Source organism: Penicillium griseofulvum, assembly GCF_001561935.1.
Source record: "Penicillium griseofulvum strain PG3 chromosome Unknown contig_6, whole genome shotgun sequence".
Classification (NCBI taxonomy): Eukaryota; Fungi; Ascomycota; class Eurotiomycetes; order Eurotiales; family Aspergillaceae; genus Penicillium; species Penicillium griseofulvum.
The window spans coordinates 224,414-246,996 of NW_024467419.1; the positions used below are offsets into that span (position 1 = coordinate 224,414).

The 22,583-nt window shown below is 47.9% G+C and overlaps 9 protein-coding genes across 9 annotated transcripts; 5 read left to right on the plus strand and 4 right to left on the minus strand.

Moving 5' to 3' along the window:
* Positions 1-962: 962 nt before the first annotated feature.
* PGRI_072280 (uncharacterized protein) lies at positions 963-2,735 on the plus strand (the record flags this gene model as incomplete). Its single annotated transcript, XM_040794942.1, has 4 exons — positions 963-1,264; positions 1,327-1,756; positions 1,812-1,948; positions 2,003-2,735. The coding sequence occupies 4 exons, from the start codon at positions 963-965 to the stop codon at positions 2,733-2,735; spliced, it is 1,602 nt and encodes a 533-aa protein (XP_040652619.1).
* A 244-nt stretch (positions 2,736-2,979) lies between these two features.
* Positions 2,980-4,155, plus strand: PGRI_072290 (putative NAD binding Rossmann fold oxidoreductase; the record flags this gene model as incomplete). Its single annotated transcript, XM_040794943.1, has 2 exons — positions 2,980-3,306; positions 3,415-4,155. The coding sequence occupies 2 exons, from the start codon at positions 2,980-2,982 to the stop codon at positions 4,153-4,155; spliced, it is 1,068 nt and encodes a 355-aa protein (XP_040652620.1).
* A 492-nt stretch (positions 4,156-4,647) lies between these two features.
* On the minus strand, positions 4,648-5,676 carry PGRI_072300 (inositol oxygenase; the record flags this gene model as incomplete). Its single annotated transcript, XM_040794944.1, has 2 exons — positions 4,648-4,704; positions 4,762-5,676. The coding sequence occupies 2 exons, from the start codon at positions 5,674-5,676 to the stop codon at positions 4,648-4,650; spliced, it is 972 nt and encodes a 323-aa protein (XP_040652621.1).
* Positions 5,677-6,470: 794 nt separating this feature from the next.
* PGRI_072310 (putative glycerol dehydrogenase) lies at positions 6,471-7,530 on the plus strand (the record flags this gene model as incomplete). Its single annotated transcript, XM_040794945.1, has 3 exons — positions 6,471-6,831; positions 6,888-7,268; positions 7,331-7,530. The coding sequence occupies 3 exons, from the start codon at positions 6,471-6,473 to the stop codon at positions 7,528-7,530; spliced, it is 942 nt and encodes a 313-aa protein (XP_040652622.1).
* Positions 7,531-10,076: 2,546 nt separating this feature from the next.
* Positions 10,077-11,980, minus strand: PGRI_072320 (Major facilitator superfamily domain, general substrate transporter; the record flags this gene model as incomplete). The annotated part of the gene is made up of 3 exons (XM_040794946.1): positions 10,077-11,008; positions 11,056-11,666; positions 11,745-11,980. The coding sequence occupies 3 exons, from the start codon at positions 11,978-11,980 to the stop codon at positions 10,077-10,079; spliced, it is 1,779 nt and encodes a 592-aa protein (XP_040652623.1).
* Positions 11,981-12,882: 902 nt separating this feature from the next.
* On the minus strand, positions 12,883-13,758 carry sidH (enoyl-CoA hydratase/isomerase family protein; the record flags this gene model as incomplete). Its single annotated transcript, XM_040794947.1, has 2 exons — positions 12,883-13,472; positions 13,530-13,758. 2 exons carry the CDS (start codon positions 13,756-13,758, stop codon positions 12,883-12,885), a joined length of 819 nt encoding a protein of 272 aa, XP_040652624.1.
* Positions 13,759-14,192: 434 nt separating this feature from the next.
* On the plus strand, positions 14,193-15,578 carry PGRI_072340 (GNAT family N-acetyltransferase; the record flags this gene model as incomplete). The annotated part of the gene is made up of 3 exons (XM_040794948.1): positions 14,193-15,146; positions 15,207-15,436; positions 15,482-15,578. The coding sequence occupies 3 exons, from the start codon at positions 14,193-14,195 to the stop codon at positions 15,576-15,578; spliced, it is 1,281 nt and encodes a 426-aa protein (XP_040652625.1).
* A 1,009-nt stretch (positions 15,579-16,587) lies between these two features.
* PGRI_072350 (ABC transporter ATP-binding protein) lies at positions 16,588-20,587 on the plus strand (the record flags this gene model as incomplete). The annotated part of the gene is made up of 2 exons (XM_040794949.1): positions 16,588-17,518; positions 17,571-20,587. The coding sequence occupies 2 exons, from the start codon at positions 16,588-16,590 to the stop codon at positions 20,585-20,587; spliced, it is 3,948 nt and encodes a 1,315-aa protein (XP_040652626.1).
* A 228-nt stretch (positions 20,588-20,815) lies between these two features.
* Positions 20,816-21,938, minus strand: sidJ (putative siderophore biosynthesis lipase/esterase; the record flags this gene model as incomplete). Its single annotated transcript, XM_040794950.1, has 2 exons — positions 20,816-21,817; positions 21,888-21,938. The coding sequence occupies 2 exons, from the start codon at positions 21,936-21,938 to the stop codon at positions 20,816-20,818; spliced, it is 1,053 nt and encodes a 350-aa protein (XP_040652627.1).
* Between the last annotated feature and the right edge of the window lie 645 nt (positions 21,939-22,583).

A 22,583-nucleotide genomic window follows, 5' to 3' on the forward strand; every position in this document is an offset into this window, starting at 1 on the left:
TCAAATTCACATCCGCGCTTTCGTCGATACTTCTATACATATTCCTCAAAAGCCAGTTGAATTCCATACTGGAAATAGCCTTCTTTCGGGTGCCCCAACACTGGAAATGTGTTGGGCCGCTTGGCACGATTATTTGCTTTTTATAGATGATAAATCCTCCTTTTCCTTGCATCCTCGATTTATCTTCCTTTCATACAACGTCTTCCTTTTATACAATAGCTTCCTCTTAACAGAATGCCCCAGAAATCATTTATATTGACTCTCCTAGTCCTCCAGTTCCCAGATATATGATCTCTGGGGTATTCTGTTGGGATGAAGCCATTGTATAAAAGGAAGACGTATGAAAGTAATGTCACATTTCAGTGCTCATTTTCTAAGGCATAGAATACCATCCATGACTCTAGCTGGGATACACCTTCAGGCAAGTTGATAAAATTGTAGGAGTAAAATAGACTGCATACTATACTTCCAACATAGGGCTTAGAGGGTTATGTTCCGAGGGTCCATTTAGTCGCCCGTAGCAGGCAAAGCATAAGAAAGCGTGCAATTTTATGCTCAAAATCGAATAAGCACTATTTCCGAAACAATTAAATATTCCCTCCAGATTACCCAGACCAGTCTAATTGCTCATAGGGCAAACTTGACAGTGTTTTCGATCGCACCGGTATGACGAGTGATGATTTGCTCATTTGGTATTGAGGATAGGTTCATCTTAAATCTGGGGCGAAGCGAGAGAATAGGTCCAATCGGCTTATGGCGAGGATCTTTAAGTGAAACTTGTTTGATAGCAAGTAAGATTGTCTAAATATATATAGATCCATAATATGTTGAGAAAAAGATGATCTTTTTCTCCATGTGGTAGAGAATTGCCGAGGTCGGGCTTCTCCGCGTTTTAGAGCGGAACCCCCTCTCCTCTTCTCATCCCCGGACTTCATCTGTTATGCTCTAACTTGGAACCAAACATGTCCACGGACAAGCATTCAGTCCCAGGGGATGCGCTGGACCTCCCACCGCAAGCTTTACGCGACGTTCTCCGCGTGTCTCTTAGCGCCAAAGAATACCGATTTCTCCATGAATATGTGATTAAACGCGCCCCTGTCATTCAAGACAAGCTCCCATCTCCATCTCGCTACGATGTCATCGCCCGCCCAAAGAATCGACACAGTGAAGCTGCCATTCGCTCATCGCTGCGAGTATTTGTCGGCTCTGGAATCGCGTTGAAGTTGGCGGATCTGTTGATCACTCGGTTCCAAGGCGCTCCACAGTAAGATCAATTTAATCTATTGACTCCTTCTCTTAGGGGTAAGAACTAACATTGGCTCACAGGAAAAAGATCCGAACCCCCCTCCTCCGGTCTCCCAAATTTCGTCTCTCCATCTCCCTCTCCCTCCTCCTTCTCATACATCGTCTACTCTACCGTTTCCTCATCCGACTGCGAGCCAACCTCCGCACTGACGATGCAAAGCCATTTAGAGAGCGCAACCCGCGTGTGTCGCGCGCGCTGACCTCGCGTTTTGCGCCAGCGATTGGCGCAAGTCTGGCGGGTTTCGCCCTAGGCATCTGCCCACAGGACCAGCTTCGACTGACTGCGGCAATTTACACTGGCACTAGGAGTTTGGAATTCTTGTTTAATGTCCTAGACTCTAAAGGCTGGTTGGATAAGCGACCATGGTGGTTCGGCAGCTGGCTGTTGATGCCAATTTCATTTGCGCAGCTCTTCCATGCCTTTGTGTTTGATCGCGAAACTACACCTAATGTTTGTGGTCGGGATTCTTTTGGTTTGAGTCACGGTCGCTAATTTGATGTCATAGTGGTTTGGAAAGGTCATTCTGAGGCTCTCGCCGAGCTATATCCAAGGCCGACCGGAGTCGCTCCCAGCCAACGTCGCCTGGCCTGAGAAGGAAGAGATCGTGGACTCCCTTGCCTCTATTGCTGATCTCCGCTGGCCGTATGTTTGAAACCAAGTCTGTTCATGAGTATAGTGGTCGCTAATATGTCATAGGGCATTCGTTTCTCCAATTCTACACCCGGGCGACCCCAACACCTTACCGTCCTCAGTGATTTCTATCTCTCCAATCACTGGACCAGCACACCCTGCAATCTCAAGTCTATCATGTGCTCTCTTGCACCCGAACCTCCCTAATTGCAGCACGGCATTCTTGCATCATATTCTCCTCTCCGTGCCACCGCTTGCGCGGTTCCTCACAACTGTCACTCTGGCGCTTTCGATCCCCAAACTTAAGAGCATTCTGCTTCAGCCTATTTCATCAGTGAACACTATCTCGAAGCGTATTATCACTATGACAGCTGTTCTATCTGCTGCAATTGGCTCAGCCTGGGGTAGTGTCTGTCTTCTAGACCACAATTTGCCCCGAACAACACTTCCTACCAAGCGATTCTTCCTTAGTGGAGCACTAGGCGGTCTACCATTTTTGTTCCTGGGAAATAGTCGCAGCACGTTCCTCTGGTTCTTCCGAGCTGCTGTTGATTCGGCATACAAGACAGGGGTCAAGCGTGGACTATGGAAGGGCCGAAGAAGCGGTGAGCTATTGTTGTTTGTTCTATCTTGGGCACTTATGGGGTCGATCCTTGAGGCGAACCCCGAGGCCGTGCAGGGCCGTGGACTGCGTAAGGCTCTGAGTTGGCTGAGAGGTGATGGATTTGCGGATCCAGTGGATATTGCAAAACGCAAATTGCGACGGGAATCGAAGAAATCCGACACGGAAGTGAATTAACGGGTTTAATGTACTCTTTTTATGTCCGGAGGTCATAATATTGGAGTTCGTCGGTGTGGAATTCACTTTCCGACCCCACGTTTGCGGAGATGATCTTCGGAGACTGGCCTCCGCATTTAGCTCCGACTTTATAACAACAGCGCAGTTTCAAAATTCCCCTTTATTAGCAATTGATTTTTATTTTTCATTGATACTCTTGATATTCTTGACCTCCTTGACCTCCTTGACTCATATATTTTACACAATGACTGCCCAAAGATTGAAGATCGGCTGTGCTGGTCTAGGCCGTATGGGCAAGCGCCATGCCCTAAACTTCCTGGAGCGTACTCCTCGAGCTGAGCTTGTGGCTGCCAGCTCCCCTGACCCCGTCGAACTCGAATGGGCCAAGACTCACCTCGAACCCTTTGGCGTACGCCTTTACCAAAATTACGATGACATGCTAAAGCATGAAGGTCTGGTTGCCGTGGTAGTAGCATCGGCAACCGCAGTGCATGCCGAGCAGGCAATCAAGGCAATTGAAGCCGACAAGCACGTTCTTTGTGAAAAGCCTATCTCTACAAGTGTTGAAGTGGTAAGTTGGTTGTATTTTGAATCAATCTCACCCCTAATCAGTCTAATCCACTGAAGATAAAGAACCAAAATATTGAAACTAGTGACTAACAATCCACTTCTTGAACAGTCCCAATCTGTCATCGATGCAGCAGCCAAGAAGCCACACCTCAAAGTAATGTGCGGTTTCTCCCGTCGCTTCGACAAGTCCTACCGAGACGCATACCAGAAGATGCAGTCAGGGGCAATCGGCACTGCATCGGTACTCCGCAGCCAAACCTGCGACAAACTCGACCCGAGCGGGTTCTTCGTCGCATACGCAGAGTTTTCCGGCGGAATCTTTGTCGACTGTTCCATCCACGACATCGACCTCACACTCTGGTTCTTCGGCGACGACTGCAAAGTGAAGTCCGTATCGGCCGTAGGCATCACAGCCGTCGAACCTGATCTGCGTAAGCACAATGACCGCGACAACGCTGTCGGCTTGGTCGAGTTCTACGATGGCCGCATGGCCTTCTTCTATGCTTCACGCATGATGGCTGCTGGCCAGGAGGATGTCACGGAGATCATTGGAACGAAGGGAAAACTGGCGGTTAATACCCAGCCCGCGCTTAACCATGTTAATATCTATGACGAGTCCGGGTTGAGGAGGGAGATCCCGCAAACCTACTATGATCGCTTTGAGTATGCGTTTGTGACTGAGGCTAATGAGTTCTCGGCTGCTTGCCTTGATAATACTGCGTTGCCTATTGATCTTAACAATGCTGTCAAGGCTGTGAGGATTGGTGCTGCCTTGCAGGAGTCGATGATTACGCAGAAGAAGATTTTCTTCGATGAGGATGGGAACCGGTCGGAATTGGCTCGTTTGTGAATGCGTTTGTCTCGAGGATTTTTATATACACCATATATATTCAACGCTGTTATGAGTATCCTTTCCAAAATAAGACGATATGTGACTTTTAATATGGATGAAATCTTGTCTTCTGCCTCAAAGTTGACTCAACTTACTCAACAATGGATAAGGCAACATCAAAGGGAAATTATTCAACTTCATTATACTCACGCAGGTTAGCAGGCTAATTCTTTAAACAAGTAGTGTAGTGACCCTTGATAACATTTGCAATACAGCATGTTTGACCTTCCAGCAGATAAAATATTTCTTGAAGAGCTGATTATCTTCGTTTCTATCAACTAATTTCTGTATTTGATTACCTGAAGTGATTCCAATGTTGGGAAAAGTCGGATTTCTAACGATAATGTAATGACATATATCGTGGCTATCTTCATCGAACAGGAAGGGGAAAAGGGGAATCATGAAATAATGTGCGTAGGAAAATAAGCATAAAGAGCAACTCGCAGACATCTACCACTTCAGAACCTTGGTGGGGAAGTACTCGTCGATGAGTTCCATGTAATACGGCTAGAAAGAAACAAGTCAGCCTCAGATTCAGAAATGACCAGCAGAACAGAAACTTACCTTCAACTCTTGAACACTGGGAATTCCATCGCTCTTGCTGTACAAGTCATAAGGATTGAAAGCCCTCACAGCACGCAGCATATCACGGTCGTGGTCATTCATCAACTCGTGGTAAGCACCGGCGCTGTGCCAAGGATAGAAAGAGTGATAACGGATCATAGCCAGTGCCTCATCGGGGAGGGTTGACTGCTCCTTAGCAAGGTGATACAGGTACTCATCGTGGCCCCAGGAGAGCATGACCTTATCGAGACCACAGCCGGGTGTGTAGATACCAAACTTAGTATCGTAAATTTTGTGGCCGAAGTCCTCATTGTCGCGGAATGAGTCGCGGCCGTAAATGATTTTCTCGTCGAAGCTACAGCCGACGGGGAACGTGTCGCCAACAACGTCCCATTGGCCTTCGGCATCGAAGAAAAAGAGGAGCTTGCCCAGGTCGTGGATCAGACCGGTAAGCTGCATCCAGCGGGGCTTGCCATCGCGGCGAATGGCCTCGGCAGATTGCAGTAGATGTTCGATCTGAGAAAGGCTGGTGTCGGGGTCTGACTCGTCGATCAGGGTGTTGAGTTTTTCCATGGCCTCCCAGACGGTCATCTCGGCGCGCGTCTTGCTGTGGAAGTCATGACGGGCCTTCAAGTTGTATGCGACGGTTTGCTTGGTGTGCTGTTCCTTGTAGAAGTTCTTGACTCGGTCGCTGGCGTCTTCGTACTGGCGGAAATTGGTCTTGTCTTTCTCCTTGTCGAACTCAGACTCTTCATATAAACCCTTCTCTTTGGCCTCTTTCTTTTCAGCCTCGCGCTTCTTCATGTCTTTGAGAACATTGACTTCGTCAATAGCGTCCGAGAGTTCTTCGAGTGCCTGTCCATCCCGCTTCTTGAAGGCAGGGGAAGCCTGTGGGGAGATGGCGACTGGTGCCATTTTAACTTGTGTTGAGGAGTAGCGTCCCTTGATTTTTTTATAAAATATAAGATCGAGGCTCAAAATTTGCCAAGTATAATTGTGATTTTCAAATCGTGAAAGTCTGGAGTCGGAAATCAACCCCAGGGCGTTCAGTGTATATATAGGGTCGAGGCTCCTTGGAATATCGCGTGTAGATTTCCGATGTCAGCGGTTGCTTGAGGATTCTCCCTAGTCCCATTTGCCTGATTTGCCATCATTTTGTACGTTGATGTACGCGGGACGAAAAATCGTGAAACATCACGGATTCTGGCTTCCGCGCCGATGAATCTCTGGGTTGATCTCCAAAAGGAGGACGGTGATTGGCAGCCACAGGGACCCCACGACCCCGAACTGACCATGTGGAGTGGCTGTGATGTCAAGTGGAGTGAAATTATTCGAACTGGAAGACGGTTTCCGCTCATCTGCTAATTCTTGTCTTTGCATATTGGGCTGACGGTTAATGTTCACTTTTTTTTTAATTGAGATGACGGAGGTAATGTAGAAACTCCTAAGAGAATATGTCTAGAAGAATATTGTATTGAACATCGAACGTCCTAGAAAGATATTACCAAAAGTCTCGGAGGTGATTGATGGAAAAAAGGCCGACTTCCTCCAGGGCTTGGGAGGGGAATAGCCCCGCGTGGGGGTTGATGCTTTGTAAACATCCCCCTCTATGGATATTTCTTTATTTCTTTTATATTTAATCTTCCTATTTATCCTTGTTCTATATTTTAAATAATCTTCTTTATCTTTTGATACCCTATAAATTCACAATGGCTGCCTGCGATACCCGTTTTAAGCTCAACACTGGCGCCGAGATCCCCGCGCTCGGCCTGGGAACATGGCAATCCCAACCTGGCGAGGTTGCGCGCGCCGTATTCCACGCCATCAAGGTGGGCTACCGTCACATTGACGCTGCTCTTTGCTACGGCAATGAGAACGAAGTTGGCCAGGGTATCAAGGAGGCCATTGACAACGGAATTATCAAGCGCGAGGATCTTTTCGTTACCACCAAGCTGTGGTGCTCCTACCACGCCCGTGTTGAGGAGGGCCTCGAGCAGAGTCTGAAAGATCTTGGACTCGACTATGTTGACCTTTATCTGATGCACTGGCCTCTGGCAATGAACCCCAAGGGTGAGTTAAGTTACTTCAAGTATGCAAATTCGAGGCGCTAACCATTTCCACCGCAGGAAACCACAACATCTTCCCTAAGCTTGCTGATGGCTCGCGAGATATTATTCACAGTCACTCCCACGTAACTACCTGGAAGAGTATGGAAAAGCTCGTTGGTACCGGCAAGGTCAAGGCCATCGGTGTTTCCAACTACAGTGTCAAATACCTCGAGGAACTCCTGCCCCAGGCTACCATTGTCCCCGCCGCCAACCAGATTGAGAACCACCCCTTGCTGCCCCAGCAGGAGATTGTCGACTTCTGCAATAAGGCTGGCATCCACATCACCGCTTATAGCCCACTGGGCAGCACCGGCAGCCCGCTGTTCACTGCTGAGCCCATCGTGGCCGTCGCCGAGAAGCGCGGAGTTACTCCGGCTACTGTTTTGCTCAGCTGGCACAGTAAGTATTCCTCAACGCTCCGTACCCTAGGCCGGATACAGCATACTGACTGATTATTCTAGTTGCCCGTGGCTCTTCAGTCCTGGCCAAGTCCGTCACCCCTGCCCGTATCGAGGCCAACCGTGCCGACTTGATCCACCTGGACGCCGAGGATATGGCTGCCCTTCGCAAGTATAGTGATGGGCTCCAGGCCGAGGGCAAGCTCCAGCGCTTTGTCTACCCTCCGTTCGGAATCAACTTTGGCTTCCCCGATAAGCAATAAGCTAGCTTTGCACTTGCGAAAATAGCTGATAGAATTGCCACACGTATATAAAGGACCGGCGCGTTTCCGTTTTATGACTAGATACCAAAATGGAAGATTTATGATTTCATGAATGTAACTATACACTTGAACTATGGAAATGCTGTATTTCCATCACTTATTATACGGACTTCCCTGCTCTTTAGAGCAATTTTTCTATCCCCTAAGCTACCTAGCCTCACTTTATACCAGATTCATCTGCCGCGGCGTAGTTGAGCTCCATTAGATGTATTTACTTTCTAATTTTTCTTTGCTTCAATTTGCGATTGATTACACTCCGAACCCGACATAGAACACAGCTGAATCTCGTTTCCCCCCACCCCCCCTTTTTTTTTTGCCCATCCTTCAGTCAATCAAGGCAGTGCTAGATTCCTGCACAGCACAGAAGAATTTATGCAAAGATAATTAGAAAGCGAAGAAAAATCGAGATGGTTGTAGTCTTCCTCTTCTCCCCCCACCAAGCCCTAGCTACACTTCTCACCACTCATCCGTCACACCACGCAGGCCTAAGCCAAAGCTAAATCATACACCCACTGGCAGAGTTCCTAGCACCAGGAAACAAAAATAGATCGTTCAATATATCGCCATGGTGCTTGCGTAGCCCGCAAAGTGGCAGCAGCCTTCTGCGCAACAAGGCAGTGGCGGGATATATATAGATCTGTCACTCCATATATTTCACATACATATCTATCCTCCATCTTCATCTCTCTCTGTATTCTCAATAGGAACGGAAAGTTGGTTCGATCTCTTCATCAGACACTACAACTTTCCAAGTCACTGTAGCTACTTGCGCTGCATACGTGTTTATCTACCACAAAATGGCATGTATGGTGTCGCATGGCCTACTATGGTGGCTAAATATATGCATCTGTGCTTTCCTCCCAACAACGATATCAACATTTGAGGGCTTTAGGATCACACGTGACAATCACATCCATGGATCCATGGGGCAAGGCAAAGAGAGAAATATATCAGCAAGAGATTATGGCCTATATCAATTTCTCCGATGTCTCCTCAATTATATCCTATGAGTTAGAGAAATATGCAAGCAAGCCTAGGACAGAGTGCCAACAGCAGCTCCAATGGGAGACTCGTCAGCCGTCAAGTTGATACGAGGAGAACAACACTGTGTAAAATAGTCAACATGCGGCCCGGGAAAGTGGTTACCCCCGAACTTCAGCTCGTTCAAACGAGCTGCCCAGCCTGATTCCCACAGCGTACTAGGCATCATACCGACTGCTACCTGATGCCTAGCTCATTTCGGAATAATCCGTAGATTCATCCAGCAAACCTATTATTCTTTCCGCCAAGCAGTCAAGAGAATGTTACCAGTTTTCTGCTTTTTAAGTACGTAACGAAATGCCTTGAGATGAAGCCGCCGAACGCGGACATCCACAGGGGACCATGGGCTGCGGTTTGGCGGGTCGTGTTTCTTGCTATCCACCAAGTCCTTCGGATCAGATAAAAGCGCCACATTGCGCTAAAAGAACCTAGACCAGGAGGCCAATCTAATCAGATGATCAGATAAATTTTCAGACTCGATACCATCCGGCCCATTTCTAGGAAAATGAACAGGAGGATCATCCAGCGGGACCTGAGCACGTGGCCATATCCACCCAGCAACGTAGTCGAAGCTCGGCTTGTTGTTCCATAGTGGGACATGTTCCTTTGAGATCGCTCTGAATCTGGCTGTCTGACTATTATTGCTTGCTAAATGAGACACAGTGGATCGAGATGTTAAGCTATGTGTAATTTGGCCGGTTTGAGCCGAAAGGAAAGGAATTTTCTCGGATTCCGCGCAAAAACAGCCAAGGTGCACCTGCCAAAAAAAGTTATCAGATCCTTTTGGTCCCCGGTTCCACCTTAGAGTGGATGGGCTCTAGTCTTACGTGGATCTGGCTAGAGGCCCCGGGGTTCGAATGACAACGGGCTTCAGAATAGGATGTACTATACATATAGTACATACGTATGGTATTGTTGGAGAACGATATGATAAATTTGTTTCATACATAAATTACGTGCTTTCTAGCGGTATATTTCAGTAATTTACCTGAGTACCATATTACATCATTACATACCATACTGCTGTTCTCGCGCTAAAGGGAAATAAACAGCAAGCGAGCTGCCGGTCGCTGAAAACTCGGAGCGGGGTCCTGAGTTTCTTGGCGTACAAAGTCCCGAGCTCGAGAGCGGTACTCCGTACTCCGTATACGGAGTAAACAAGCTAGATTCTTGGCGCAATAATCAAGCTAGCTGTGACATAGCCGTGGAAGGCACATATGAAAGCTCGTTGCCAAGAGGGCTCTACAGATTACAAGAATAGAAACGTTGGTCCGTAACATTCTGAATTCAGATCGTCATGTGAATATAATTAAATGATTAAGTACAGAGAGGAAAGCGGGTCGATAGCTGCATCGAGGCAGCTAGTCGTGTTTTGGATATAATAGGAAATGAATCATCGACAGTATCGTGGTCAAAAATCATTCCTAGAGCCGAAGACGAGCACCTTAGAACACGGTACCCTTGACCTGAGCAACCTTCCTCAGGTCGATGTCTCGGATCATGAGAGTCCAGAAGATGCACAGACCCATGAGACCGGTACCAACAGCAAGCATTCTTGTCTGAGAATAAGCATATGCTTCCTGAATACCCAGTCTCGCGGCGGATCCGACGGGATACAACAGCTGCTGCTCAAGACTCTCGTAGATCAGATCGATGTCTCCCATCACAGACTCCGGAAGTCTCGTCTCAAGGGCTTTGTAGAATGTATTGGTCCAGATTGCGCCAGAAATTGTAGAACCGGCAGCGTTGCCGACAGTACCCACGACGTTCAGCAGAGCAAGAACAGTTGCAACGTGCTGGTGGTCGGCAGCAGCCAAGACAGCAAGCTGCTGAACGATGATGAAGATAGATCCACCAATGGAGATGAAAATCTGACACATGACAAGGTAACCGACAGATTGGTTGGGACGACGGAAATGGATCATCAATCCCTGGGCAAAGATGTATAGCGGGACCGCAATGTAGAGAGTCCACTTGAAGCGACCAGTCTTGCGAATGACGAATCCGACTCCGAGTAAAAGGAAGCCAGAGACCACGTCGAAAGTGTTGCTAACGTATCCGGCCTCAGAGATACTAAGGTCGTTAACTACCTGCAAAAAGGAGGTATAGAAGTTGTTCCAGCAGTAGTAAGAGAGCTGGTATGTCGCGTCGAGCAAGCATGCACCAATGATAGTTCGATCGGTCAACAGGCTAAAGTTGAACATCGGTGCGGGAGCAAAACGGAACTCCCAAACAAGGAAGACGGCAAGCATAACAAATCCGAGCACAATCATGGCAATGATGTAGCCTGATGCCCAGCCGTTAGGAGCATAAGTCGAAATGCTAAATGGGAGGAGGAAGATTGTAAGGCCGATAGAGAACACCAAAACACCAAACACTATGCAAGTTAGCAAGGTCCAATTCTTCGGAAAGCTGTTCACTTACGATCAAACTCCTTGATGTAGAACCAAATGCTTTGGAGGAAGGTCCGGCCGCTGCGCTCCCTGACGGCAAGACCGTTCTGATGGGCCTTCCTCAGGTTGAACTTCAATATGAAGAAAAGAGGGGAGGCAACAATGGGGAAGATGATCGAGAATGCGCCAAAGGCCCATCGCCAGTTATCTGCGTAGAAGCCCTCAGCAGCCTTGGGGCCAGCGAACGCTGTGATGATGTATGGCGAGGCAGTGAAAGCGTAAGCCAAACCTCGATTCTTGAGCTTGGAAATGTCGGCTGTGATGACATCTACACAGTATGTCATACCTCCGAAGCCAATTCTGTAAAAGACCCAGGCAGCGCAGTACGTGGGAAGGTTTTCGCACGCCGCCATAATGATCAGACCAAGAGTTGCAAAAATAACCATGACCAGGTAACCTTCTGCACGGCCCCAAACGTCCATAGCCTTGGCAGTGGGAATGTACACTGCGGCCGTCATGGCTTCTGCGACAATGCTGACGACACTCAGTAGGGAGTGGCTTTCAAAGTCAGAGGTGACATAGCTGAGCAAACTGTAGCCAATCGTGGATTGCATAGCATTGACGAAGTACAGAAACCAGATGCTATTGGGAATTCTCGTTAGTAAACAAGCTGACTTTTATGGGTTGATCACCCGTCGAGGTAAAAAGACAAGAGCATACTTTACAAAGACAGCAATTAGCATGCCCTTCGTCCAGCTCAAAGTCACAGCCTCGAGGTCTTTCACACCCTGCTGTGCATTTTCGGTGGGAACTTCAGGGTTGTTCTCGTTGGGTACAGCAACAACTTCGGTGGGCAGTTCGCTCTTTTTTTCGCCATCAGTACTCACAGCGACTTGAGTAACAGATTCCTGGGTCGATGACCGCCGGAAGGCAGATCGAATGTTGGAAATGCCCATATCGTTGGTCTAGAAATATAAAAATATTTGGAGGAACTCAGAAAAACCACAGAACCAAAGGGGAATCCCTGCCCTTATAGCAAATATAATATCTGGTTATTAGTGCTCCAGATAAAAAAAACCACTGAGCTTGGCAGCTTGGTCCTCCATACGGAGCCCTCCGTACTATCTTGGAATACTAATGTACGCCACATCGTGGGAAATGAACCAGTAGGAGAAGTCTTGGCGAGTCGCAACGATCATTTGCTGGGCAATTTAATAAACGAGTTTTTTTCCCCTCCCCCATAGGGCGCCTTTGCACAGGCCATGTGTGGTCACCCCCACTTGAGGCGTCGACTAGAATGGGACATTCCGAAGACAAAATCTAATCAGATTGTCTAGACGATGGGTTCGATACCGGAGATATGCAGGGAAGGCAATGTTAACCGGGGACAGGACCACTTCTCGCTTCAAGTAGCTCGTAGAGCCTTCCTGTTGAGGTAATTATCAAGTCTTGGCATCTTTTCCTTTATAGGCACTAGCGGCTTGTAATAAATACGCTTGTACGTATTTAGGTATTGTACAAATTTCGATGAAACGTATGATAGCCAGAGATTTCTAGCATTGTTTAGAATCCTATTAGGAGACTGACTAGTGGCAGACTTCCGTAGGCAAGAAGGTACTATCTCCAGTTATTGCCCTACATATTTTAGTAGATACACATCTCTTCTCCTAGTTTCAAGTGTTTCCAACGTGCATTCTGTTTTGGACCGAAACATTACAGAATATTAATTACATCGTGTTACAGTTAATCAGATAACTAAATGCCCCACCAACCATGGCACGGGTCGTATTATGGTGGAAACTCGTTGCGCGACTCAATCTGATTACGGAGTTGTGTGAGTGGAGTTTTTTTTTCTCTCTCATAGCTTAGAATTCTTCCAGCTTGGTGACCGCTTCTCCACAAATGCCTGGATGCCTTCAGCAAAATTAGGACCCCCAACCAATCGAGGATACCACTGATCTGCCAAATCTGATACAGTATCCTCCACACTGCCAGCTTCCCAGCTCATTCGAACACCTAGACGACCAACAATAAGGGAATCGGGGCTGTTTTTGCACATGACTTCGGCAACTTCGACTGCTGCTCGGACAACATCGGCCGGTGGATCCACCACTTGACTGATCAGACCCCAGTCATGTAGCGTTGTGGCGCTCACGTTCCTTCCAGTAAGCACAAGATCCATAGTGCGCTGCAATCCAATGGTACGGGTTAATCGCGGCAAACATCCGGCCACTGGCACGATCCCGCGCTTCACTTCCGGAAGGGAGAAAATGGCGGAGGATGAGGCCAAGATAAGATCGCAATTTGCTACCATCTCGAAGCCTCCACCCATGCATATGCCGTTTACGGCGGCGATAATCGGTTTCTTGCCGGACCGGCGAGGCAATCCGGCCAAGCCAGGCGCAGACATGTCATTGACGACACCAGCCTTGTTCATGGCATTCCATTCTGTTCACTTTAGTGTTTATCCTTGATATTTTGGGTGATAGAAGAGAAGAAACCCACCTCCTAGATCAGCCCCTGTGCAAAAGGCTCGCCCAACACCGGTGATTATGGCGACCCATAAGGTTTCGTCTTCATCAAATAGCTCCCAGATCTTGGCAATCTCTCGACTTGTAGTTTTGTCAATACAATTTAGTTTGTCCGGTCTGTTGATTGTGACCTGGACAACCCGCTCATGCGGGAAAGAGATATAGAAATTCTCATGATTCAAGGGTCCTGATCGTAAAGACATGATGAATAGCAGAATATGCACAGTATTGTGACTAATTGAATTTTAGCATTCGTTAGTTTTATTTTTGGGGGCAACGGATTATGTATGGCCATTCTAGGGAGCTCGGTCGCAGAAAAAGCTTCCACGGAACCTCGGGAATTCCATCAGGCGATATCGGTATTTTTTTACATACACGAAATATTGTACACTAGCAAATATTTCAAAAATAACAGTCCCATAGGGCGATCAATTAGGGTTTCTGTATCAAAAATAAAAATGTTTTGAGACTTGTGAAGATTTGGCCTCGGTTACTATCTCCTTAATTGATCATCCTTGGCCTTTTCGGGGCACCTACATATAATCTGATTGCGTAGGGCGGGGAGCTCTGTTTTTTCTTACCCCAAAACTCCAATTCCTTTTTCATGATCCTAACCTTGATGATCGAGAATTCTACAATGGCCTCAAAATCACACCAGTATCCTTTGGTCAAGTTACCACACCCTTTTCTGACCGTATATCGTGTGAACACCGTCGCTGGATCACCGGCTAAGCGCAACTTGACACTTGATGAGCAGCCCGCAAAGGGCCGGTCTTTGCCTGAGCAACTACACTCAGACTCGCTTTCATGGCTTGATTTGACATTCCTCCCCAAGACTGAACAGCCACCTATCTCAGATAACACTCCCTGGGGTCGCGCGCGTCGCAGCCCCCAGACTGTGTTCGAGTGGTCAGGGAATAGCGCCCCTTCTTTGGGCCAAATTTGGAACGTGGTTCATGCCATTTACCTCGGCCATCCAACCATCGAGTATTTCAGGCTGACTCTGTCCGGCGCAGGGCAAGAAGTTATCGAAAATGAGCTTCTTACCACCGGGTTGGCAATCAAGCACCCAAGGAACCTGCGGGACAGAGAAAACAAGGCTCTGCAATTCGATGATTTGCTGATCCTCCGAAGCGCCTTCTGGCAAGGTGCCGCTTCTCCAATGGGCCCTCGTCCCATCTGGGTGGTGGGAGATGGCACAGACGGCCCTATGCGGGAGCCTTTATCTCAGTATCCCATCATGCCAGAGAATTATCAAATCACAAACAAGTTCCCCGAGGAGCCTGTATATACCCGCCACCCGACTCGTCGTCCCAAGCCGCACCCCGGATCCATTGTTTACAGTCGCTACATCCCAGAGATTAACGAGCACTTCTCCCTTGAAGTCGTTGACTGGCAAAATTCGGAGCACGTCCAGCTGTTCAACAAGTGGCAAAATGACCCGCGTGTTGCCGCAGGCTGGAATGAGACTGGAACTATCGAACAGCACACTGAATATCTGCGCAAACTGCACTTCGACCCCCACGTATTGTGCTTGTTTGGACGCTTCGATGATACTCGCTTCTCGTACTATGAGTTGTATTGGTCAAAGGTACATTCCCCGACTCGGTCGCGCTATAGTTTGGCATTGATACTAACACCTTGTTTACAGGAGGATCATTACGGCGCCCACTACGATGCTGGAGACTATGATCGCGGCCGCCACTCCCTCGTGGGCGATGCCAGCTTCCGAGGTGCACACCGCGTGAATGCCTGGTACTCGAGCTGCATCCACTATGTCTTCTTGGACGATCCTCGGACCGTTAATGCTGTCGGCGAGCCCAAGGCTACCGGCGGGACCATTCTGTCCTACGAGAACGCGCAGGGACTGACAATTGGCAAGTACGTCGATCTTGGCCATAAGCGATCGGTACACTCTATTTGCAGTCGCGAAAAGTGGTTCCAGTTGTGTCCGATATTCTGGGATGGGCGTGAGCGGCCTTTGGAATCTGCTGATCGTGCCGCGTGGAATGCCAAGCTGTAAATTTGCTTGACATTTCTTTGACACATTGCTTAACGTAGATCGGCAAAACTCAATGTACAACATACATACAAAATTTCATGACATATTCCTGAGGTCTTTTTATTTTATTTGCCGTCATCATCCCCGAGACAAGTGGAGGTTTCTCGTGTTACTCTACCTCTAGCTTCCTTGTTGGGGCAGCAACGCGTTGTCTACTCCGCTTTGCCCCCCAATCAATCAGATAATCTTTCGGAGTTTTTTTAAAAAACAAAAGAAAATGGCATGTTGTGACGGGACCCACTTTTCCAATGTTTTTTGTCTTTGTATATTGTATTTTTACCTAATTTATTATTTTCCCACAGTTGATTTGTGAGATACTACATAGTATCATCATTTATTCTGATGTATTCTTTAAAAGGTAAAAACTAAGTACTAATCAAATAGGACATAGATATGTAGAGTTTGGAAGCGAGTGATTACATATTTCCCATTTTATCCACCACAACCAGCAAACAGCATTGAAAGCGCATAAAATTCCCGCCTTTAAATACACTGCGTTTGTTTAATAGTCTTGTAAAATACACATTCGAGTTTGATGTCAGAATACAGCTGTATCAACCCAAACATACAAGTATTGACAATAGTGGAGACCCTCGGTACACAGGATCCACTTTGATCTGATAACCCTCTCCGTATAATTGAAATTCTTCATGCTGTGCGGTGCATGTGGGTTGCATTTTTGGATCCAACTGTCAAAAACCGATGTCGGCTGATTGAAAAAATTAGTTCGGCATCTTAAACATCCGGAAACCCCCCTAGAAATACACCTTGGCATATATTTCTTTGGGTCTTCGTCGCAACCCACAGCTAAAGTTGCTTCACCGAATGGATTCACGCTAAGGAGTGGATGCAATTTTCACGGTGACGCCACTGTCGAGCTAATAGACCGATAAATTGATCGCTTGAGAGAATTTAGCTTCTTCAACACTCCAACGACAATCCCAGTGTTGAAAGCCATTTTCAAGTCACCATGGGTTTCGGCAACCTTGCAGACTACCCCAGGCTGCTTGTGGCTGCTAATCCCTCGCGACTCGAATTGGGAACCCTCTTTGTTGGCCTGGTGTCCGCAATTGGATCGGGTGTCCCTTTTCCCATCATTGGTATCATTTTTGGCCAACTGATCGATGATTTCAATGCAGTGACCTGCGAGGAGTCTGGATCCTCGTCAGGGGACTCCACGGATCAGTCAGACATGAACAGCAAAATTCTGCTGATTGTGTACCTGGGCATTGCTCAATTCGTTTTAATCTACCTTCACCTGCTATGCTGGACGATGACCGGTGCGCGCCTGGCGCAGCGACTCCGCGAAAGATATCTCCAGAACCTGCTCCGACAAGAACCCTCTTTCTTTGATAACCTCCCCGCCGGAGAAGTTGCTTCTCGACTCAACACTGATATCCAAACAATCCGCTCCGGAACAGCTGAGAAGGTCGGAATCTGTCTCTCGAGCTTTTCCTTTTTCGTCACCGCGTACATTGTTGCATTTATCAAAGACTCCATTCTTGCCGCGATGTTGCTTTCCTTGATCCCCGCATACTTCATCATGTCATTTGTTGGAAGTTACTATATTGAGAAATACACCGGGCGCATGTCAGATTATGCTGCTTCCGCTGCATCAATTGCTTCCGAAGCGCTGAACAATATTGTTGTGGTACACGCGTTTGGTGCGAACGGTCGTCTGGAGAAGAAGTTCTCCAAGGCACTGAAAGACTCGGAAACCGAAGGATTGAAAAAGGCCAATGCCACTGGTATTCAAGCCGGTGTCTTATATTTCGTCGCATACGGTGCGAACGGTCTTGCATTCTGGCAAGGAAGTAAGCAGATCGCTGCAGCAGTGCGCACTGAATCTGCGGGAGCCACTGTCGGATCTGTTTTCACCGTTATCTTTGTCTTGGTTGAGGGTCAGTTTGGTTGATATCTTACAATGGAATATTCTACTAACATTAACGACAGCTACCCTGCTTCTGAGTCAAGTTGCACCTTTCATCCACTTGTTTACACAAGCTGTTGCTTGCTACCACAAGTTGCGCGATGATATCGAGCGTGTATCCTTGATTGATGGACATTCTGATGCGGGCATTCGCCTCACCCAGGCGGAGGGTGGGTTTGAATTCAAGGGCGTCTCTTTTATTTACCCTTCCCGGCCCGAGATCACTGTTCTTAACAAGATCAATCTTTCCATTGCCCCCAAAAAACATACAGCCATTGTTGGCCTTTCTGGAAGTGGAAAGTCCACCATTGCAGGTCTAGTTATCCGCTTGTATGATGCCACTGAAGGTGAGATCACCTTCGATGGCCAGAATATCCGTGACATCAACACCCATGACCTGAGAGGATTCCTTAGTCTTGTGCAGCAGGAGCCCTCTCTTCTTGACCGGTCCCTTCTGGAGAACATCGCACATGGCTTGGTAAACTCCAGCAAACCCGCCCATGCACACCTGAAGACAGCACTCCTAGGAACCGACCTCAGTGATCTGGCTGCTGAAGTCAGAGATGGTCAGGATCTTATGGCAGCAGCCGAGAAACGTGGCCCAGAAATCGTTGAAATCGTTCAATTGGCCCGCCAGGCTGCTGCGCTTGCCGATGCTGATGGCTTTATTGAAGCATTGCAGTATGGCTACGGCACGATGGTTGGCTCTAGTGGTCGACTCATCAGTGGAGGTCAAAAGCAACGAGTCTCTCTTGCCCGTGCTCTTATCAAAGACCCCGCAGTTCTAATTTTGGACGAAGCCACGGCTGCTCTGGACTCACGCAGTGAACAGCGTATCCAGCGGGCTATCAACAACATCTCAACCGGTCGTACTGTCATCACCATTGCTCATCGCCTGTCAACAATCACCAATGCGGACAAGATCGTCTGTATGCACAAGGGAGATATTTTGGAGGAGGGAAGTCACTCGGAGTTGATGGCTGCGAACGGACCTTACTCTGAGCTGGTCAAATTGCAGACTCTCGGAGCCGCATCCGCATCCAGCAAGACCGAGACCACTACCAGCATTGAGAACGTCAGCAAGTCCGACGCTACCTCTATTACCGATGCCGATAACGAGAAAGGTAGTCTTTCAACTGACCTTGAACCCACAAAGGAAGCCCACATCTCAACCACAGAAGCACCAGCCGGTGACTCTGAGGAAGAAGAAGAGCTTGAGACCCCGGTTAAATCAGTGTGGGCTCTTTGCAAGGGCTACGCACCAGCTCTCAAGCCCCATTTGCTCGTCATTTTTGCTGCTCTTTTCGGTTCCAGTTTGGTCGGAGGAGCTTTCTCCGGCGAGGCCGTCATTTTCGGAAACACAGTCGGAAGTTTGAACCCTTGCCATAGTGCAGCCAGTATTAGCGAACGGGGTAACTTCTACGGTCTGATGTTTTTCGTTCTTGCGATCATCGAGTTCTTTGCAAACATCGTCAGCTGGGGAGGATTCGGCCTCGTCTCTGAAAAGATCGTCTACAAAGTGCGAGTCCTATCATTCCGGTCACTATTTGAACAAGATCTTCAGTGGCATCAGTCTAAGGGCCGATCACCTGCCCTTCTTCTATCATATATCACCAGAGATGGTAATGCCCTTGCCGGTATAAGCGGATCTGTCATTGGCACCCTGTTCTCCATCTCCGTTAACCTTGTCGCCGCTATCATTTTGACTCATATTATTGCCTGGAGAATTGCCTTGGTCTGCCTAGCTCTTGTCCCACTTCTTCTCGGAGCTGGTCTAATGGAGCTGATGGTCCTCGGTAAGTTCGAGGAGCGTCATGAAAACGCCTACACCAAGTCTGTCGACATCGGTGTGGAAGCAGTCACCTCCATCAAGACAATCGCTTCTCTTTCCCTTGAAGAAAATACTTTGCAAACCTACCGACGATCCTTGAAAGGACCTCGCAGGGAGACATTTATGGTTACCGTGCAGGCAAGTTTGTGGCAAGCCATGACATACTTCCTAGGTAACATGGTAAATGCACTGGCATACTGGTGGGGTTCCAAGCAGATTATCAACGGTAACTACACCCAGACCCAGTTCCTGATTGTTGTCTTCTCCCTTCTGGTCAGTGCCCTGCTTTGGAGTCAGATGTTCGCACTCGCACCTGAACTTTCTGCTGCGCGATCGGCAATGTCCAGAATCCTTGGCCTAATCGAAATCGGCAAGGACAAGATGGATTCCCGGCTCACACCATCCGACAACAAGGATGTCGAGGCCATCCAAGAGAAACCCACCTACAACTCTGGCACCACGGCCTCGAGTGTGCAGCTTCGCGATGTCCACTTCTGTTACCCTGCCCGGCCGGACATCAAGGTGCTGAAGGGCCTGAATGTTGATATTCGCCCCGGCAAGTTCTGTGCCCTAGTTGGGCCTAGTGGCGCCGGTAAATCGACCATCATATCTCTGGTTGAACGCCTGTACACACCTGAATCTGGCTCTATCCTGATCGACGGCGTCGATGTGACCAAGACCTCGGATGTCTCCTTCCGTGACTGGATATCCCTGGTGCCCCAAGACAGCGTCCTCTTCGAGGGAAGCATTGAGTTCAATGTTGGTCTCGGTGCCCGCCCTGGCCACAATGTGACTCTTGAAGAAATCCAAGACGCTTGCAAGCTCGCAAACATCCACGATGTTATTATGTCATTGCCGGATGGCTACCAGACCCTCTGTGGACCGAGTGGTAACCAGTTCTCTGGAGGCCAGAAGCAGAGATTGTCTATTGCTCGTGCTCTCGTGCGCAAACCGAAGCTTCTGATTCTTGATGAATCGACTAGTGCTTTGGATGCTGAGTCCGAGAAGCTCTTGCAGGATGGTTTGGAGAAGGCCGCACGTGGAATCACTGTCATTGCCATTGCTCATCGTCTTCACACTATCAGGAAAGCTGATATCATTTTCTTGATTGACGGTGGTGTATGCACTGATTCTGGATCTCATGACGAATTGCTCGAGCGGTCCGACAGTTACCGGGCAAATGTCATGCACCAGACAGTGGCGACTTGAAGAAAATTATAGATACGATTTATATTTTAATCCTTGCTTAATATACCAATTCTTTTATCCGTGTTCTTATGGGATCTTATTTAGCCACAGAGAGTAGGAATAGCCACCATCACATTCGAAGGCACGATGTAGATGAATGCAGTCCACTATTGAAGATTTATCTACTTTAGTACAGTTGAAAAGCATGGTAAATGGTATATATTTGCTCTAATCTATACGTTTTGTAATTCAAGCTCTCTCCACGGCAGTCTTGAGGTATCCCAAGACCCTCTCAACAAGCCACTTCCGCGGCTCAGCTTGGTCATCATTACTCAAAGCATGAGAAGCATTAGGAATAATGCCAGTGTGCTTTTCATCCCAAATCTGATATTTACCATCATGGTCAGTCGCCTTCTGCCACCTAGCCAGCATCTTGTCCTTATCAACCCAATCGGGAATCGATTGATCCTTCCCAGAGATCAACACCATGAGCTTATGATTCAGTAGTCCCCGCTCCTGAATCATACCAAATGTAGTCCTAAAGTGTTCATCGCTCAAATCCGAGCTGAACAGATCATCCTCTTGAGGCGACTGGGGACTCTCAGGACTAACAAGACTCAAGAATCTCCGACAGCTAATTGGGGTATTGGCAGGATAAATCATAGAAGTCAACGAGAGAGGCAGCATAGTATCATGAGGCTTTCCCTCAGCAACAGCCGCCTTTGCTAGCGCCTCCATCTCATCATATACAGCACGAGCCTTCTCAGGCGTCGTATCTCCAATGCCCCCCTTCAAGACGCAGAAGATCGCTTCACGATCGGAAACAGGCGCTTGCATGATGGCGCCGTCCAGCACGGGCCGCTTGACGTGTTCGATATCGGCGTCGAAGGCAGGGATCTTGGTGTGGGGGTTTGACTGGGAAAGGTAGTGCAGGACACACTGGCTGCCCGTGGAATGGCCCATCAGGGCGATCTTGCCACCGCCAAATTTATCGGCCTTGTAGCTTTTGATGTATTCCAAACATTGGGCGATCTCGTTCGTGTCACGGTCGAGATGTCCAACACCCCATGATTGGTACGAGGATGTGAGATTTAGTGTGAAAAGTGACCATTCTGAGTTTTGTAATGCGCGCGCGAGATCGGCCATGTAGGATGTTGTTGCGAGGCCGTCGCCGAGTCCTCCTACGAAGAGGAGACTGTGCGGTTGGCGGACGGTGCTAGAGGCATATTCAAAGGTGACGAGAGTTTCGGTCTACATGTTTGCGCGATCAATTGTTAGTTGCGATTCGAATGTTATCATTGATCACTATGTAGGAACTTACGTAGTGGTGCAGAATACCGGGAAGGCCTCCCTTAGGCCAGAACTTAGACATGGTGAGTAAGTGTGTTGGCGGGGTAGTGTGTAGGTGTTAATTGAAGGGGAAAACTTTCTAGGAGCTAGAGAGAACCTCTGAGATGAAGTATTTTCTTTAATCTAACAAATTGCCGAGACCGGCTTTGTGTCTTTCCGCCATGACGGAATGTGGACAATTTGTTTCGGTTAGTGTGAACCGAATAACTCGATCCACAGGGTGAACCCTTTCAGGTCATCTTATCAATCTGATTAAACCGAGGCAAGCCGAAATATTAGGTAACAAGTCTCACATCCATGGGATTGTTTAGTGCCAAGGTCAAAGCTACGGAGGGAAAAGGGTAGACTTTCTAAGGAAATTATATGGAAGTCTTGAATCAGGTATTTCAGTATGTATACCCGTTTAGGTAATACCGTGTATCACACACCAACCCTTAGTTAGTGCATGATTGAATACGCTGGTACCTGGTATTTCATTTTAACGGTTAAATACAACAATCAATCTGCTGTATCGGCTAGTAAGGCTAAGAAAATAAAGCTCCACCGTTAAGACTAAAGCTGTGGGAAACTTGCAGACTAACTGGCACTAGCCCTTATAGGTAAGATCATCAGATCTGATTAGATTGATTGGCTGGAGACGGCAAAATCTGATTAGATTGCCTCCACT